The 19,185-nt window shown below is 49.2% G+C and overlaps 1 protein-coding gene across 1 annotated transcript; it reads right to left on the bottom strand.

Annotated features, from left to right (window-relative positions):
• Positions 1-641: 641 nt before the first annotated feature.
• Positions 642-4,485, bottom strand: cited4b (Cbp/p300-interacting transactivator, with Glu/Asp-rich carboxy-terminal domain, 4b). Its single transcript, XM_035390014.1, has 2 exons — positions 4,258-4,485; positions 642-2,731 (listed from the first exon to the last, which is right to left on the bottom strand). Exon 2 carries the CDS (start codon positions 2,711-2,713, stop codon positions 1,964-1,966), a length of 750 nt encoding a protein of 249 aa, XP_035245905.1. The 5' UTR covers positions 2,714-2,731; positions 4,258-4,485; the 3' UTR covers positions 642-1,963.
• Positions 4,486-19,185: the final 14,700 nt, after the last annotated feature.

Raw genomic sequence — 19,185 nt, 5'->3', positions numbered from 1 at the left:
TCATGAGCTAAAAGGAAAAACTGGACTCAGATCGGCTCAGTCGTGCTCTGAAATGCTCTGTGATGCTGTCTGAGCCGCTGTCTGTGTCTTGCATCTTGCAGTAGGAGAGCTGTTCTGGGATCAGCTTCCCTGGCCATGTCCTGGCCTTCTCCATTATGAGCTGAGAATGCAAAACTAACCCCAGATCAGAGACACCCTATGAATCTGGACCCAGGCCTTTTTGTTCCCAGCAGGTGTCCCTGCTCCAGCACAGCCCGCGTGGTTAAAGTGCTGACTAAATTTTGGGTCCCGAGCCTGCGCCTCCACCCCCCGGTCCGGCCTTGTTGAGAGGGCCCAGAGTGTCCAGCAGGAAAGAGAGACGGCTGGACAGACAGACACCTCCGAGTCAGAGCGCAGGTGAGCAGCACGACCCGGTGAATTCAGGCACAATCCCCCCCTCGCCCCGCCCCGTCACTATGGAAACCAGGAGATTCAAACACACAGGGAAAAAAACACCTTGTAAAGCATCCCCCCTCCCATAGCCCCACCCCCTGGCCCTGGCTGGCCCCGCCCTCATTTTCAGCATTACCCCCCCACCCCCTCCCAGGTTAACGTGTTCATTCCACACAATTCCCTTCATATTAAACACTGGAACCAGAGGCCACAAGTGCAACCAGGCAATCTTTATTGTACACGAAAATAAAAACCCAGTCACAAGAGAAATAATAATAATAATAATCATCAATCAGTAATAAATAAAAGCAGAATAATTAAGGCAGTTCTACAGTCCGCAGAGACCCTGGATCTCTGCTTCCACTCGTCTGTCACAGGAGAAGTTCATGTCGGCAATTAACCTGTTTTTATTTTCGGTTTTTGGATTTTTTTGTTTTTTTTTTGGATCTGGCAACTACAGAGAAGTGTAAGATAAGAAGCGACTGACACCAGCACAGGCAGGATCTGAAGGAGGCATTGGAGCCGCACATAGTGTTGCCATCTTAATGCAAATTAACATCCAGCATACATTAGGACCAACTCTATGCAAACACACTGGGGAAAAAATAAATTAAAAAAACAGAAAATAAAAATAGCGACCCATCACATTGCTTGCGTAAATGAGGAGGGCGTTTTGAGGCTTTAAAATCTTCCAAATTTAGGTGACAGCTCTCGCCATTCTCACCAAACTTACTTGAGTTCCCTGTAAGATCAACCACCCCCCCCCCCAAAGAAAAGAAAATTCTGGATAAACTGATGTGTCTTATAGGAGCTGGTTGTGAAGCACCAGGCCTCAAACCAGCTCATTAAAAATCTAAAACAACCCCCACACTGAGGAGACTCCTCTCCCTCCCCAACCCCGCCCCAATACATAGAACCCAGTTATCAGTCAAAGGTGAACCCCATTATCAGTGAAAGCAGAACCTCTGTTCTCCAGGACCTTCTCCAGGACTCAGCCCAATGGGGCGAAATAAATAACTTTTTTTGTTTTTTTTTGTTTTTTGTTTTTGTTTAACTGCCTTAAAAACTCGGTAGATGGAGGTGTGGCATCAGTGTCTGCACATTGTCCCGATTGGCTGAAATCCTGCGGAGGGAGGTCACATTCATCACATCCTGTCACGATGGACAGGAAGCAGGGGATGGCCACTCCCCTGATCCCCTTCGCCCTAAGGGGGCGAGGGGGGGGGGCCAAAACACAGAATCGCATCGGCATTCTTGTTTTTGTGGTCTTGGCGAATCCAGGGCTTCTGGTCGGTTCCGATGGTGCCAAAATTCACCCACCGACGTGCACAAGAATGTCTGTGTAGGGTGCACACACACAGGCCCATGAGCACAAGTTAAAAACAGAAAGATTGTCATCTCCCGCTTATGCCCTGCATCCAAATCCCAACATGCTCACAACCCCTCCCTCTCTCTCCCCATCCCTCTCTCCTTCTTGGTCTGTGTTGCCCCTCTTCCTCCCTCCCCATCTGTCCATCCCTCGTTCTCTCTCCTAGCAGCTGACTCTGCTCGGCTGCTGTTTGCTGACGAAGTCCGCGATGAAGTCAAACTCGTTCTGGCCCAGGAAGAGCTCGGGCAGCTCCTGCACCCGGTCCAAACCCAGCTCCATCACCAGGGAGGTCAGCACCTCCTCGTCTATCAGGTCCGCGTCCATGAAGCCGTTGAGGCCCAGCGCCGGGCCGCCCATGTGCTGCATCCCGGCCAGCTGGGCCGCCCCGACCCGGTACTGCGGCCCGATGCCCGTGTGGTTCCCGTTCATGCCCCCTAGCGGGTGGCCGTGGTACTGCGTGTTCAGCTTCTGCAGGTGCATGCTGGCCATGAGCTGCTGTGAGGTGAGCCCCCCGCTCAGGTACTGCTGCTGCTGCTGGGGCTGCTGTGGGTGGTGGTGCATGTGGTGCTGCTGCGCCTGCTGCTGCTGCTGCTGCGGGTGGTGCTGGTGCTGCTGCTGCTGCTGCTGGTTCTGTCCGCCATACATCATGCCTCCACCCATGGGGTGGTGGTGCCCCATCTGCCCGTTCAGCCCCCCCACCATGGCGGGCCTCTGCCGCATCCCGGCCTCCATGCCCCCCTGGGGCCCCCCGCCGTAGTGCATCATCTGCCCGTTGGGCAGGCCCCGGAGGCCGGCCGGGCCCGCGTGCTGCTGGGGCCCCCCCTGGAGGCCCCCGTTCATCCCCATCCTGTAGCCGTGCAGGCCCCCGCCGGCGCCCCCGTGGTTCATCGACATCATGAGATGCTCCGCCATGCCTTCTACCTCCAGTCACTGAGGGGGGGGGGGGGGGGGGGGGGGGGGGGGGGAGAAGAGAAAAAAAAAGACAATGAAAATGGGCTTCACAGCAGTGTTTAAAATAAGGACCAATGAATGCGCACTGTCACGATACAGGCCTCGAAAGCTTTAATGGATACGAACTTTATTAGATATGTATCGGGGGAACAATAAAAACATCGTGGGAATTCGAATCTGGAACCAGCGACGATATTCCATTGGCTTTCAGCTCACTGGAGAGCGGCGGAAGAAAATGGCCAATTAAATGGCTGTCGTGGGAACTGACGTACTCCCGTTTCGTTACCTTCTCAAACTTGTGCCTTCGGTAGGTGGCTGTACGTGTTTAAGGGTGACGACTTAAACGAGCAACACAAATTTAAACCCTCGTATACATATTCATGAGCTGCAAAACTACAGCGGGCCAGAAAAGACAAGCAAGTCGCACGTTAAATAAACAGGCTAATCGGCAATCGATTGGTTTTCATCGACAGCGCACATTTGAGAATGAAACAGAATCGGTGCCAATGATGTTCAGCGTGCAGCGACCGTCCCTGCGACCGCGACCCTGCATCATCGCCGTGAAATGGACGCATAACTAAAGTAGTAGACAGACAGTCGCTGTTGTTACATTCGAGCTAAGTGCAAACAAACATTTACAAAGCTTAGTTGCGCTGCGATTCAATCACACACATAGCCTAGCATGTGTGTGACTGACGGCTAAAACATTTTATTTATTTATTCGCGCGTAACCAATTACTAAACTAAACACAACAGTGCATTGGCAGGCTATATCGCTCTCCGGAAGATAAAGAGAATATGACTTGATTCAGTTAGTTCCAGAGAGACGTTTGCTTGAAAGCGAAGACCAACACATTTTCCTTTTTTTCCTGCAAACACCACCTATCGCTTCTTAGTGCCCTCCGCTTGCTCCCTCGTTCGGCAGTTCTTTGTGTCTTTATCAATAAGACTCCTGCTCGCTCGCGGCGTTTGGTTTCGGATACCCAAATGGAGCGAAATGGACACAGTAAAGAGCAAGTAGCCTAATCGTTTAGCCAGTAAACAAGCCTTTTCAATCAAGTTACACCAGTAACACTGTGCTGCACACATAGCGAAACTGCAAAAACCCACTGTGTTTTTCTCACACAAAAAAACGAGGATGCAACAAAGAAAATGTTGAGACAACACACAGAGCCGACAGCGTTTCTACAACTCATTTCTGCATTTCCTCGGCGATTGTGTCTAGGCAGACTATGCATATTTTTAAGAAAAGAAACGGTTTACACAGAGACAAGTAATTTCCATAAGCAGATCAGCCCACAGTGATTAAACCAACAAAATGAATTAAATTAATTGCCATCGCGTATAAAAATGTCTGATGGCTGCATGTTAACCAGACCAAACCAGGTTTCTGTTGGTGAACCAAATGGCTAAAAAAAATTAAGTAGGTAGTGAACAATGGATCTACCACCTCGAGCCGCGGAACACAACCTCAGCCGTGTATTCTATTCATAAAATATACATACCAGTGAGCTGCCTGATCTTGTTTTGGAAAGTTCAGTGAGTTGGCGAGAGATACGTCTCCTTTTTTGGGGGGCTTTACGCTGCACGGCGAGGCTCCGAAAGGATCAAAAAATATATTCCAAGGGGTTAAACTTCATACTCTAGCGGGACCACAGCGTAAAGACGGCCGCATCAGATCTTGAAACGAGTGCCTGTTTTCTGGGTCAACTCGGGGATTATATACATATAAAAAGCTGAGGGGAAGGCAGGCGGAGAGGGAGGCGGAGCTACCGTCCTCTCATATCCTTTGTCGCGATTGGCCCTACTTTAATCATTGTGCAAAGAAAAGAGCCCGGTGGATTCTGTGAAAGACAGTAACCAATTAGTTCCCTCCTATTTGTTTTTATATTTTGTTTTTATCCCCCCCCCCCCCGTTTTTTTAAAAAAAGAAGTCTGTCAGTTCAGATCGGCAGATATGCAGGTTCTTTATTTATTTATTACCACATATAACAATATAGGCCAGACAAAAAGGCGTTAGCCAATGGGATGAACGTTTGGAATGACTGCACATCTATCTTGCTTAAATCTGTTTGCACTGACGGCCTTTTCTCCAAAGCGTCCAGGCAGTGTTGTAGTGGAAGTAACCTAGTATTCACAGGTTGTAGAATGAGTAAACAATGCTAACACAGAAATATACTTTTTGGACATGTGCAGTTTTGCTGCTAATATTTGGTTGCATTTTCAGTCTGACGGTTTTCAATGCCTTTGCAAACGTGTTTTCCTAATATTGATATCTTGCATAAAACAATTTAGGAATGGATGTCACGATAGTACTCTGTATTCAGACTAGTTGATGTGAATGCCTCTGTGTCCTTCCTATCAGAGCGCTGCACGTGTTTTCCCATTCATTCTGGCCTATCATACATTAAACTATAACAAATAAAACTGTCCTGGTGTCCAAACACGGGGAGAGGAAGGCACATAAACAGCGACCGGGGGGGAAAAAAACAAGCCCTAAATCCCGAGCACACCGTGATGTCCAGGCTCGCTAAGTGCTGTTTTCACGGAGCACTGTGAGAGGGCCATGTGACGCGCCGCTCTGCTGTTCAGCGCGAGGCTGCGTGACGCGCGAGGGAAGAGGTAACAGAGAAGGGGGAGGGGAAGGGGAGCGCGCTGGGGGAATGGAATGCTGGAGCTATTCTGGGCGACCGGCAGCAGCGGTGTGGCCGTGCGCGCAGTGCCCGAATAACCTTCCCCCGGTGCACGTGTACGCCGGCGAATGTTTACTTTCTTAAGGCAGAACTGTTAGCCTCCCAGGAAGTAGTCATTGCAAGGGTTAGTAAAAAAATAAAAAAAAAGACAGCACAAGGTGTTAGATGGGAGAGAACAGCATTTCTACACATCATACAGTCTATGACTATAAAAACGGCAAGTCATAGACTGTATGGTGTGTAGAAATGCTATTTTTTCCCCTTAACCGCCAGGGCCTGATATGCCATGTAGACACACTTACATAAACAAGAGCAAAGTCTTTGTTTTCCATCTATTCTTAGGTCGGTGGTTCTGATGTTTGCTACTTTTTCGGTCAAAGTGCATTTAAATCCGTGCATTTAATTTGCATGGAGACCCCCCCCCCCCCCCTTCTTTAAAATGCAGCTGTTCAATGCATGCATCCTTAATGTGTGGCAGACTGTGTTTATTTGTTGTGGGTTGTTGAGAATTGGCCCTGCAGGGGAGGGGGGGTGGGAAGGGCAGTTGGGCGGGGGGGGGGGGGGGGTCATACACTATTAGCAGCTCATCAGGTGGGGAGCCCCAGCGTGGGGGGGGGGGGGGCTTATACACGAGAGAGCAGCTCATGTGCTGGTTCTGACTCGCTGGAGTTTAGGGAGTGCTGTCTCCTGGCTGCTGGCTAGTTGAAGTTTAGGGAGCGCTGTCTGCTGATTCGCTAGAGTTTAGGGAGCGCTATCTGCTGATTCGCTGGAGTTTAGGGAGCGCTGTCTGCTGATTCGCTGGAGTTTAGGGAGTGCTGTCTGCTGATTCGCTGGAGCCTGCGGACGAGGTGCCGCCCGGTGCGCAGGACAGCCGCGGGACGGTCCGGCTCGGCAATCTCACCAAACCGGTTCCTGCGGAGCGGCTGAGAGGCACGGGTTGGAGGCCGTCTCCTTTTCTGTTTGGCAAGTCTCGTGTTTTTGTGCTGGTGCATGCTGGGAGTTTTCTACCCTTGTCTGTCCCCGTTGTGCTCTGATGCGATGAAGCGCGCCAACCCTAACTGAGGTTTTTCTTTGCCAAATCTTTTAATGCTAAAAGGTAAAAAACAAAAAAAAAACCCAACAACATCCCACATGCACTTTAACACTCCCTAATAAAACATATTTTTTATAATGTAGGTCTTCATTGGGTGAAGGACAAACATCGCCTATGTACTCTGACCCTGTGTTTGTCCATGCTCACAACGCAGAGACGTCAGCAGGGAGGGCTTTAACCCTTTTGGAATGGTTTCTCTGTGGTATTCTGTAACTCCATTGCCTTCAGTTGCCAGCAGTGACTGTGACATCAGCATTAGAATGTTCACTTAAGAGCATTCTAATCGCATATTTTCTGATCTTACGCCATTGTTGGCGGTGCGACGAGTTCAGCAACAGAAGGGGGGTTGGAAGGGGGGGGGGGGCTTTTTGAAGTGCGGCACGCAGAGGATTTATTCCCCTTTTATGATTGACGTCTTGTCCGGCACCAGCTCCGGTGTTTCTGACGTGCTTCCCGCTGTCGGATTCCGGGAAGGGGCTCTGAATAATCCTCTAAGAGCTGCACCGCACTCTCCTCTGTCCCGCAGACCTCGCCGACTTTCGCATTTCTGCGTCTCTGTGTGCCGTCTACCCATCAGCCCCTGGGGTTTACTGTGTTTGCTCTGCAGCGGCCTGACGCTCTGGCGGTTATCCACTCTCAGGCGGCAGCGCCGTGTTTCCCAGGATCTGGCTGGGGAGAGGCGTTCGGTTAGCCTCTCCCCAATTAGCAGTGCTCTGAGCGGGGTGTGTGTGTGCGTGTGTGTGTGAGAGAGAGAGAGTGTGTGTGTGTGTGAGAGAGAGTGTGTGTGTGTGTGTGTGCGTGTGTGTGTGTGTGTGTGTGTGTGTGTGTGAGAGAGAGTGTGTGTGTGTGTGTGTGTGCGTGTGTGTGTGTGTGTGTGTGTGTGTGTGTGTGAGAGAGTGTGTGTGTGTGTGAGAGAGTGTGTGTGTGTGTGTGTGTGTGTGTGTGTGTGCGCGCGCTGAGAGGAGTGTGTGTGTGTGTGTGTGTATGTGTGAGAGAGTGTGTGTGTGTGTGTGTGCTGAGAGGAGTGTGTGTGTGTGTGCGCTGAGAGGAGTGTGTGTGTGTGTGTGTGAGAGAGAGAGTGTGTGTGTGTGTGTGTGCGCGCGCTGAGAGGTGTGTGTGTGTTTGTGTGCACGCTGAGAGGAGTGTGTGTGTGTGTGTTTGTGTGCACGCTGAGAGGAGTGTGTGTGTGTGTATGTGTGTGTGTGTGTGTGTCTTTGTGTTTGTGTTTCGGTGTGTGAGAGAGAGTGTGTGTTTGTGTGTATGCATGTGTGTGTGTTCTCTCCCTCTCTCTCTCTCTCTCTCTCTCTCTCTCTCTCTCTCTCCAGTTTGTCCCGGTAGGGCTGATTCTCGAGGGCCTTTCTCCAGCCCCTCACTGAGCCGCGGCGTTTCGCCCGACCCCCCCGACCCGCCCGACCCCCCCGAGCCGCCCGACCCCCCCGAGCGGGACCCCGGCCTCTGTGGCGAGAGTTCAGGTTCAGATCTAACGAAACGGTTTTTTTCCAGGGTCAGAATCCGGTTTAGAAGTCTGTGGTCCCGACCCGTAGGCCAGACGCACGGTCCTTCCCACACAGGGGAGAAAACCGCCTGAGCGCGGAACACAGCAATGCCGGTGAAATAATTCCTCACAGGCTGTGAGGCCTTGGATTTCGGGGACACATGATGGACCCCCCCCCACCCCAGCCCCTGTCAAAACATCAGCTGGTCTGACATGTAATTCCCACGGGCACTGAGGAATGTGTTCGACAAACGCCCAGGGAGTCCGCCGTGGTCATTGATACTGGGGGGAGGGGGGGGGGGGCCTGGACCCCTGGACTCTGTGGACCCCTGGACCCCTGGACTCTCTGGACCCCTGGACCCCTGGACTCTCTGGAGGAAGAGGGAAACATCCAGAACTTCGACCTGACCTCGGTGACCAGCCAGCGGAGAAGTACCTTCCACAAGCTCCTGACACCTCTTACAAACAGTTTGGCATGAAGGAGGACGCCACCCCGAAGATCAGAACACTTGGTACGTTCCGTCTTTCCCTCAGAGTAAATGGTTTGACCCGTGTTTCACATCTCCGTCTCTTTCCACAAAAGACCTCTTGAATCGATGATGTCACTGGGACTTAACATACCCTCTTCCTGTCATTGGAGTGAATGGAGGTGTGTTTGAAAGGGAAAATACTGTTTAAGGGCAGAAAACCTCTTATTTCTGTCACAATCACGACATTTAAGACATGAAAGGGTTTTGTCTGTATGTAAAACCGAAGCTTTGGGGTCTTATTTCAGTGGCATCTAAACTGCAGCCCCCAATAACCTTTTCTGAATTTGTTCTGTTCAAGGGGGGTGAGTCAAAGCCTTTTATTCCTGTGTGACTAAAACATTTTTTAAGTTTGTGTTTTGGTCCAAATGCACTGTGCTAATTAAGAACCAAAATACAAATCCTGAACACACACAGGATTCATCCATTCCAAGGCCTCAGAATAAAAACCTGAAATCATTTATAATGCCGTAACCTGCAGCACCTGAACTCACGCAGACAAACCGAAATGCAGTGAGGAAAGGTGGGCGTTCGGTTTGTGTTAACAGACGGACAGCTATGCTGCTGTCCTGACCAATCGGTGGACAGTGTCCAGTCCTCGCTCCTGAGCTCATCCCTAAACCCTGCTGCGCAGGTCAGCTCTTGTAGATGCCCGGCCTGGTGGGGTGAATAAGAGCGGGAGTGGACAGGAAGTGCAGAACGGAGCAGGCCCCCCCCCCCCCCCCCGGGGCAGCTAACGAAGACCCCGGTCATTAGCGTTCTAGCCTCCTGCTCGTGTTAAACGCACAGGGGTTACAGAAGCCCCATTGAGAGCGCCGGCAGCCCTTGGGAATGGAATGTGTTTGTTTGGAACCGTGCGGAGCGGTGGGGGGGGGGGGGGCTGGGGTGGTGGGTGCTGTGTGACAGGATGATGAGGAGGGGGGGGGGGGTATGCCGGGGGGGGGGGGGGGGGGGGGGGGGGGTGGAATGTCTGCACCTAAGATAAGCGGCTGCTGTCCTCCAATGCCTTTTCTCTCTCTCCATTGTCTTTTTCTCCCCCTCTCTCTCTTTCTCTTGCTCTCTCTCTCTCTCTGTTTATCACTCTGGTTTCCTATTGCCTTCTTGCTTTTGTTTTCTGCTTGTTGTGTTCTCTCTCTCTTTCTCTGTCTCTCTCCCTCTCTCTCTCTCTCTCTCTCTCTCTCTCTGTCTCTCTCTCCCTCTCTCTCTCTCTCTCTTTCTCTGTCTCTCTCTCTCTCTCTCTCTCTCTCTCTGTCTCTCTCTCCCTCTCTCAATTCAATTTCAATTTCAAAGTGCTTTATTGGCATGACAAATATAGGCACTTGTGTTGCCAAAGCAATGGTTATAACATACAACTATATACAATTAATCCATTATATTAAAAAAAAAAAAAAAAAATATATATATATATATATATATACAAAAGTATCAGTAAGTGATGTTAGGTGTGTGTGTGTGTGTGTGTCTGACTATCTGTGTGTTATGTGCATGAGTGAATATTATGTGTCTGCTTGTACGTGTGTATGCTGTGTGTAAATGTGTGCATGAGGTGGTCACACATTGTCCCTCAGAGTATGGCAAGAGAACACAAATTGTGCTGCTAATATGCAGCAGCCTTTTTCTTCTCCTAATAGGTAGGGTAATCTATCGTCATTGGGTATATCATTGAATTGGGGACATTTCTGTATTATTTTTTGGTAGAATTTTTGGCGAATTTGGTCAAATTTTGTGCATTCCATTAGGAAGTGTTTTTCCGTTTCAATTTGGTTGCCTTTGCATTGTTGGCACAATCTATTTTCTTCTGGCAACCATGATTGTCTGTGCCTGCCAGTTTCTATGGCTAAGTGGTGCTCGCTGAGTCTGTACCTCGTCAAGGTGGTTCTCAGTTTTTTGTCAGTAACTGTGGTCAGGTAGTTCGCTACAGCATACTGTCTTTTTAGGGCCAAATAACATTTCATTTTACTTTGCAATTTTGTTTTAGTTTCCCAGTAGGTTATATAATTCTGTTTCAGCTGTGTTGCAATTTGGTTTATTCTAATTATGTTTGTAGTTTTGTTCTGATCCTGAGCAGGTGAGGTGTTAGTGTGTGTTAGTGTATGTGGGGAACTAAGGCTCAGGACCAGCTGAGTGAGGGGATTGTTTGCTTTGCTCAACTCTTGGTATTGCAGGGCTTTGTATTGATGTGAGTGGGGGTCACTTTGTTTTAGGTGCTTCCAAAATTTGATTGACCTTTTTTGTATTTTGATAAGTAATGGGTATTGGCCTAATTCTGCCCTGCATGCATTGTTTGTTGTGTTTCTATGTAATTTCAGGATATGTTTACAGAATTCTGTATGCAGGGTTTCAATTGGATGTTTGTCCCATTTGCCAAATTCTTGACTGATGAGTGGACCCCACACTTCACTGCCATAAAGAGCAATTGGTTCGATTACAGCTCCAAAGATTTTAAGCCAAATTCTAATTGGAATCTCTACACAAATTTGTCGTTTTATGGCGTAGAAGGCCCTGCGTGCTTTCTCTCTTAGTTCATTCACTGCAATGTTGAAGTTTCCTGTAGAACTGATTTTTAGCCCTAAATAATTGTAATTTGAGGAATGTTCAATGTAGTGTGTTCCTAACATGAATTTGTGTTTTGTTCCCTGAGATCTGGATCTTTTTTGGAATGTCATAATTTTAGTTTTGTTAAGGTTTACTGCCAGGGCCCAGGTCTGGCAGTATTGTTCTAGCAGGTCTAGGCTTTTCTGTAACCCCTGTTCACTGGGGGAAAGGAGAACCAGGTCATCTGCGTAGAACAGGCACTTGATCTCTGAGTTGTGTAGAGTGAGACCAGGCACTGCAGCTTTTTCTAATATGTTTGCCAATTCATTAATATAAATATTGAAAAGAGTTGGGCTAAGGCTGCAGCCCTGTCTTACTCCACGTTCCTGAGAGAAGAAATTTGTTCTTTTGTTGCCAATTTTTATGCCGCGTTTGTTCCCTGTATACATTGATTTTATTAGATCATAGGTTTTACCCCCTACACCACTTTCAATAATTTTGTAGAATAACCCTTGATGCCAAATAGAATCAAATGCTTTTCTAAAATCAATAAAGCAAGCAAATATTTGTTTTTTGTTTTGGGTTACATATTTCTCAATTAGGGTGTGTAGGGTGTAAATGTGATCAGTTGTGCGGTGATTTGGTAAAAAACCAATCTGACTTCTTCTCAAGACATTGTGTTTAGTAAGGAAGGTTAAAAGTCTATAATTTATGATACTGCAAAGTACCTTCCCCAGATTACTGTTCACACAGATGCCTCGGTAATTGTTTGGGTCAAATTTATCTCCATTTTTGAATATTGGTGTTATAAGCCCATGGTTCCAGATGTCAGGGAAGTAACCTACACTCAGAACCAAATTGAATAATTTTAGGATGGCCAGTTGAAATTTTGTGCTTGTGCATTTTAGCATCTCATTTAAAATACTGTCAGGTCCAGATGCTTTTTTAGGTTTCAATTTTTTAATTTTATCTTTAAGCTCTTGTTCAGTAATCGAGAAGTCCAATGGATTTTGATTATCTTTAATAGCCAATTCAAGTTCCTGCAATTTTTTATTTATATGGTTTTTGTCAGGATTTGCTCCTAATTCCACTTTTTTAAAAAGTGTTTGAAAATGGTTTGTCCAAATATCCCCATCTTGTATCGCTAATTCTTCTTGTTGTGTTTTTTTCAGATTTTTCCATCGGTCCCAAAATTGATTTGTATTTATTGACTCCTCAATTTCTGCCAGTTGCTTTTCAGTATATTGTGCCTTTTTGTTTCTGAGTGTACGTTTATATTGCTTTAGTACTTCACAGTAAAGAAGGCGTATATTTGAGTTATTTGGGTCTCTGTGTTTTTGATTTGACAATTTCTTCTCTGTTTTGAAAATTTGACAATTTTCTCTCTCTCTCTCTCTCTCTCTGTCTCTCTCTCCCTCTCTCTCTCTCTCTCTTTCTCTGTCTCTCTCTCCCTCTCTCTCTCTCTCTCTCTTTCTCTGTCTCTCTCTCTCTCTCTCTCTCTCTCTCCCTCTCTATCTCTCTCTGTCTCTCTCCCTCTCTCTCTCCCTCTCTCTCTCTCTCTCTCTCTCTCTCTCTCTCCCTCTCTCTCTCTCTCTCTTTCTCTGTCTCTCTCTCTCTCTCTCTCTCTCTCCCTCTCTATCTCTCTCTCTCTCTCTCCCTCTCTCTCTCCCTCTCTCTCTCTCTCTCTCTCTCTCTCTCTCTCTATCACACTCTCTCTCTCTCCCTCTCTCTCTCTGCTCATGCTCATTTTCCTGGGGGGGTGGTTGTTATTTATTTACCATCCCAGCCTAGCTGACACAATTCTTCCGTGGTAATTGCAGGCAATGCCACCCCTGCCTCTGTATCAGAAGTAATTGTGAAGGATTGTGAGGTCACTGCTGCATGCAGGCCTGGAGTAATGAAGGATTGTGAGGTCACTGCTGCATGCAGGCCTGGAGTAATGAAGGATTGTGAGGTCACTGCTGCATGCAGGCCTGGAGTAATGAAGGATTGTGAGGTCACTGCTGCATGCAGGCCTGGAGTAATGAAGGATTGTGAGGTCACTGCTGCATGCAGGCCTGGAGTAATGAAGGATTGTGAGGTCACTGCTGCATGCAGGCCTGGAGTAATGAAGGATTGTGAGGTCACTGCTGCATGCAGGGTCGGTGGGAGTGTGTGTGTACTTGTGTGTGAATGTGACTTTGTGCATGTGCATATATGTTTGTGTGCATGTGTGTGCTTGTGCATGTTTGTATGTGCATGGTTATGTGTGTACATGTGCATGTTTGTGTGTGCATGAATATGCTTGTACATGTGTGTGTGTGTGTGTGTGTGTGTGTGTGTGTGTGTGTGTGTGTGTGAGATATTGGGGTCGGTAAAACACAGGGCCACAGATGCAAAATTTCTCTCATAGTTGCTCAGATAAGAAGCAGACAACAACAATCAGTTTTTCTTCTCCCTCTCTCCTTCTTTTTCTCTCTCCCTTTTTCCCTCTCTCCTTCTTTCCCTTCTGCAATCTTTTTCCTCTCCCTCTCTCCTTTTTTCTGCCACCTCTTTTCTCATAATCCCGATTCCGACGGTGAGCCAGCAGACCAGTCTGAGTTTCTCAAACAAATTTGTCCATGAATTTGCCTTTTCCTGAGGCTCCACCCCTTTAACCCCCCCCTCCACGCCCAATCCCCTGGTGTTTCACAGGGGGCGGAGTGGTGGGAGGGGCCTCCCCGCCTGTGGCAGGTAAACAGGCCATGGTACAGGATGCACGTGTCGTTTGTCCTGAGGAATGGAGGTGTGTGTGTATTGCAGTTCAGTAGACACATTTGCATGGTAAGTGCTCAGACTGGTTGCAGAGTGAGTGTGTGCCACCACCCCCCCCCTTCCCCCAACCAGCACAGCAGTTCAGCAGTTAGTACACTGCACATACTAATGGATTGTGGATAGACATAATGTAAGCTGTGCAAGTATCTCTGGGTAATGTAGTGTACAGTAATGTGGACTAAAAACCCCCATATTACCAAGTCCAAAGCTTTGGACTTACTATGGGATACTGCTGTAACTGTTGCAATCCAGATCCACTGCTATGGGAATCTGAGGAGCTATGCTAACTAGCAGTCTTTGCCAAGCTTTGCTATGGGACTCTGAGGAGCTATGCTAACTAGCAGTGTTCTCCAAGCTTCGCTATGGGAATCTGAGGAGCTATGCTAACTAGCAGTCTTCTCCAAGCTTTGCTATGGGACTCTGAGGAGCTATGCTAACTAGCAGTCTTCTCCAAGCTTTGCTATGGGACTCTGAGGAGCTATGCTAACTAGCAGTCTTTGCCAAGCTTTGTTATGGGACTCTGAGGAGCTATGCTAACTAGCAGTCTTAGGCAAGCTCTGCTATGAGAATCTGAGGAGCTATGCTAACTAGCAGTCTTTGCCAAGCTTTGTTATGGGACTCTGAGGAGCTATGCTAACTAGCAGTCTTAGGCAAGCTCTGCTATGAGAATCTGAGGAGCTATGCTAACTAGCAGTCTTTGCCAAGCTTTGTTATGGGACTCTGAGGAGCTATGCTAACTAGCAGTCTTCTCCAAGCTTCGCTATGGGACTCTGAGGAGCTATGCTAACTAGCAGTCTTCTCCAAGCTTCGCTATGGGACTCTGAGGAGCTATGCTAACTAGCAATCTTAGGCAAGCTCTGCTATGAGAATCTGAGGAGCTATGCTAACTAGCTTCCCCAGGCTAGCCGCTCTACGCTAGCGTGAGTGAATGGCTCTTCCGTGACCTTGCACGGGCATTGTGGCTCGCGTACCGCTGTGCTGTCCTAACCCCCCCCCCCCCCCCCTCCATTCTTCCTCCCGGAATGCGGTTTCTCCGCTCGGCCTGTTTCTGTTTGCGCTCGAGGTATTGGGCGGAATCCCTTTTCCGCTCTCGCCTTTGGAATTCAGCCGCTTGTTTTTTGCGCTGGCCCAAGCACGTGGGGGGTGTGGGGGTGGGGGGGGGGGGGGCGGCGAGGGGAGGGGAGGGTACAAAACAAACACGCCGAGCTTCTCCCCTCTGTCCGTCTCGTGGGACCTTCCTGTTTTAGTCTTGCTGCTTCATTGTTATGTGGCAAGGAAGTTGCTTCCCAGCAAAAAAAAAAAAAACCACAGAAACAAAACAAATGAGTTAATCATTATTAAAAATAAAAACAGGCCGGCCAAAAGCCGCAGTATTCCGGTTCTTACGGCCTCGTATGAAGCTCCGGCTGGTTCCTCGCTCACTCGCTAACCTGCACAAACCCGTACAGGACTAATCAGGATTCTGGGAGGGGAGAGGAGGTTTGAGGGCGCTGACAGGTTGGGACGGTGGCACGTGTGCGTGACTCAGGCAAAAACACATCACCCATCCCGCCGCCCGCACCCCCCCCCCCCCTCCCCCCCCCCGGGAGAATCATGGCATGCACGTGGACTGAGATAAGGGCATAGAGCCTTATCGGCAGCAAAGCATCATGGGATTGGATGTTGTTAGGAGCAGGTAAAGGGCATCGACTTCACAACCAGGAGATGCACATGACTATAAGAGCGTGAGGGGGGAGGGGGGGGGGACTCCAGAGAGAAGAGGGCTTGTAAGGCCAGTTCACTGTGGGGTGTTTGTAGTCCCAATTGTCCTGTACACTACATTACCCAGAGAGACTTGCACAGTTCACATAATGTCTATATGCTGTCCATTTATGCAGCCAGATATTTTCTGAATTCAGGCTCCGGGTACGGCTGCAGTGTCCCGAACCTCTGATCTTTTGAGTTAGAGGCCAGGTTCCTAAAGCATTATCCTGCCCTGCCATCCAGATTTGGGTGTACTAGTTTACATAAGCTGAGGAACACTTGTGCAAACATGGGGTTGAATCAACATTTAATAATGCTTAACACCACCTAACCAATAATTGCCAGTTTTAGTTTTTCTTCACAACTGCAGTTTTATGAGTTAAATTTGTTGATTTGTTGCCAAGCTTGCACAAACTGTGTTTGTGGAGAAAATAAAAAACACTTTAATTTGATTGAGCCAAATTAAAGTTGAGTGCAAATGTGATTTTATCAAGGTGATGTGAGTGAACTGACAAATTTGATTGAACCAACTTCAGCTACTGACAGCCAGGTCCAAGTTGTTCTGTTTTTGGAAATGCAAACTCATGTTTTCTCCTTCATTCATCTAGTGTAGGTGATCACTGAACTTGGGGGTCTGCATCTGCAAGGAGAAGTGCATTTTAATTGTGGGCCAGGGTTGAGGACAAACTGGTCAGTCCAAGCCAAAATCTCACTGGACCGTTGTCCACTCCTGAAGCCCACACTTGGAAACAGGGGGCAAACATGGTCTTTTTCAGGGTGTAGTTCAGTTATGAGTCAGGCCAGTTTTGGGGGGGGGTTGGATATCTACCCATGGCCCTGTTGGATCTCCCCCATGGCCCTGTTGGATCTCCCCCATGGCCCTGTTGGATCTCCCCCCCATGGCCCTGTTGGACCTCCCCCATGGCCCTGTTGGACCTCCCCCATGGCCCTGTTGGACCTCCCCCATGGCCCTGTTGGATCCCCCCCTTGGCCCTGTTGGATCTCACCCCCATGGCCCTGTTGGATCTCCCCCATGGCCCTGTTGGACCTCCCCCATGGCCCTGTTGGATCTCCCCCATGGCCCTGTTGGACCTCCCCCATGGCCCTGTTGGATCTCCCCCATGGCCCTGTTGGATCCCCCCCTTGGCCCTGTTGGATCCCCCCATGGCCCTGTTGGATCTCCCCCATGGCCCTGTTGGATCTCCCCCATGGCCCTGTTGTAGCCCAGGAGCTGAAAGGGGAGTGTGGGCTCCAGGGTGGGTCCTGCAGTCCTGTGGCTTATTCCTCCTCTCCCCAGCTAAGAGGCACGTCTGGGGGCCACTGTCGGTCTGTTAGCACTTCCGCGAACCTTCACGGTGTGTTCTGCTAGTGACGGGGTCCGTCCGCCAACTGCTGCTCCCCCTCTTAAATGGCCGACCTTTATCTCTGGCCGCTAGCTGACCGCTGTAGCGCTCGTCTCCAGACCGGCTGTGCCGACGGCGGAGCGGTATCGGCCTCCTCGCCGGGGAGTCCGAGAAGAAGGGACCGAAGGGCGCCATTTTGCATGTTCTGGTACCTCCGCCCTAATGCGGCATCTCTGGGTCACGGGGTCTAGTTGATTTGTTTAATCTGCCGGTGGAGTGGCGAGCTGCTGCTGTTTCCATGGCACCGAAAGCAAGGGTTCAAATACAGTGCTGCGGTCTGACCAGGGCGCGCCCGGCTACGGGCGGGGTCACGGCGGGGTCATGGTGGGGTCACGGCGGGGTCATGGTGGGGTCATGGTGGGGTCAGGGTGGGGTTACCAAACGGTGACACGTTTGTCAGTGCCAAAGCCGTGAACAAGAAAGTAATCTCACAGGGAGCATCTCGGAAATTAAATGGGGAAAAAATATTATAAAAGAAGAACTGAACTTTTTTAGCGAGTGTTGATTTTTCTTTATGACTCTAAATTTCATCCTGAATTAAATTTTTTCTTTTTTTTTTGGAACTCAGTCAATGCATTTCTCTGAAAATGTTGAATGTTGTTGGGGAAAGGACGGGGGAGGGCGGGGCAATTTATTTGGGCCAACTGTCCCAGAAGCAGAGCCAGCAGGGTGTTTGGTGATCGCCAGGTCACCCGTCCAGTTTGCGCAGGCCCCCTTCTCGTGCATCTGAGACTGCACAAGAACTGCAGCGAACTTCTGCGCAGCAGTTTTACTTATTTTATTTTCAGCAGTGGTATATGACTCCTGTTCGCTTTCACGTCTGTGAGATGCTTCAGTCAGGCCCCACTCAGCTGGTGAAGGGGGGCAACTACAACCCCCCTGTGCACCTGCAGGCGATAGTCCCCGCCCCCCGAATCCCCAGTTCACCCCGGCTGCGTAACGCACAGTCCGTGCTCCGGAAGCCGTTATTTCTCAGGTTTGTTTTTGTGCGCTTGAAGTTCCCCTTTAATGCTCTGGCACACAGCTACTGTGCAACATCTGAAAACCACAGCAGCCCCTCTTCTCAACCCCACCCCCCCCCCCCACCCCTTAAACTTCACCTCCTCTCCTCTCCCCCCTCCCTCATCCTCTCTGCAGGGAACGTCCTTGCGCAAGGCTGCTCGTTAGCGACTGTCGTTATTGCAGCAACAGGATCCTGGTTGGATGTAAACAAGGAGGCGGAGGGTCAGAAAAGAGCAACGTGACACAGCGAAGCCACAACCGGACCATGTGACCAGCCGACCACTGAGCCAATACCCACAATGCTCTGCGGGCTCTTGCTTATTGTTTATTCTGAGATTTCTCTCTCTCATACGCCCTATCTCTCTCTACAGATGTTGGTGATATTATCAGCCTCTCTATCCACCCACCCCCCACCCCCCCCCCTTGCAACAGCCCATGCACGTTGATTGCAGTTGTGCAGCTGCCTCTTTCTGGTGTTTGCCTATTTGTTGTATGTTGTATGTTGGTATCCGATTGAGGCACCTGCTGCTCTTGATTCCTCCGGGTTTCAGTTGCAAAAAGGATGGGGGGTGGGGGTGCTGGTGGGGTAACATATTACAGTTTCTTTCAGGGTCTTTAACTTTTCTTTTCTTTTTTAAACCTCTTTGAGTGTTTCAGCTAACTGACGTTGGCGATCGTCACTGTGGCTGGGCCTGGAGCAAAGCTATCCCAGAGTGCTGTGTGTTTGCGCAGAAGCCTGGGTGTGTTGTGTGGGCTCATCACATGTAATTTACCCCCCATGTTTACAGCGCAGGGGGGATTAAGAGCAAAGCATGCTGGGAACTGCATTCCACAGTATCAGCTCCTGGGCTCTTGATGGAAGAGAAAAAGAACTAATCACGGAGAGAGAGCGAAAGAGAGAGAAGCGGAGAGGGAGATCATTATTGTTGTTATTGTGATTCCTTTTACATTTTACCATTGCAGGAATATGAGCTGTGCAGTGTATGATTGTTTGTCTGTTAACGTTTAGGCTTTGAAAATGTTTACAAACGTGTCTCTTTCCAATGAAGCTTCTAGAATTTGAAATTGAGGGAGAGAGGGGGGAAGAGTGTGAGACAGAGTGCGTGTGTGAGAGAATGTGTGTGTGTGTGAGAGAGAGTGTCTGTGTGT

The sequence above is a fragment of the Anguilla anguilla genome, chromosome 1 (genome assembly GCF_013347855.1).
Source record: "Anguilla anguilla isolate fAngAng1 chromosome 1, fAngAng1.pri, whole genome shotgun sequence".
In the NCBI taxonomy this organism is placed as follows: Eukaryota; Metazoa; Chordata; class Actinopteri; order Anguilliformes; family Anguillidae; genus Anguilla; species Anguilla anguilla.
Note: the sequence above shows the minus strand (reverse complement) of the source record. Positions and strands in the feature narration are given on the sequence as shown.

Bases quoted from the DNA above. Each gene is read 5' to 3' on its own strand.
- cited4b (XM_035390014.1), bottom strand. From the start codon at position 2,713: ATGGCGGAGCATCTCATGATGTCGATGAACCACGGGGGCGCCGGCGGG.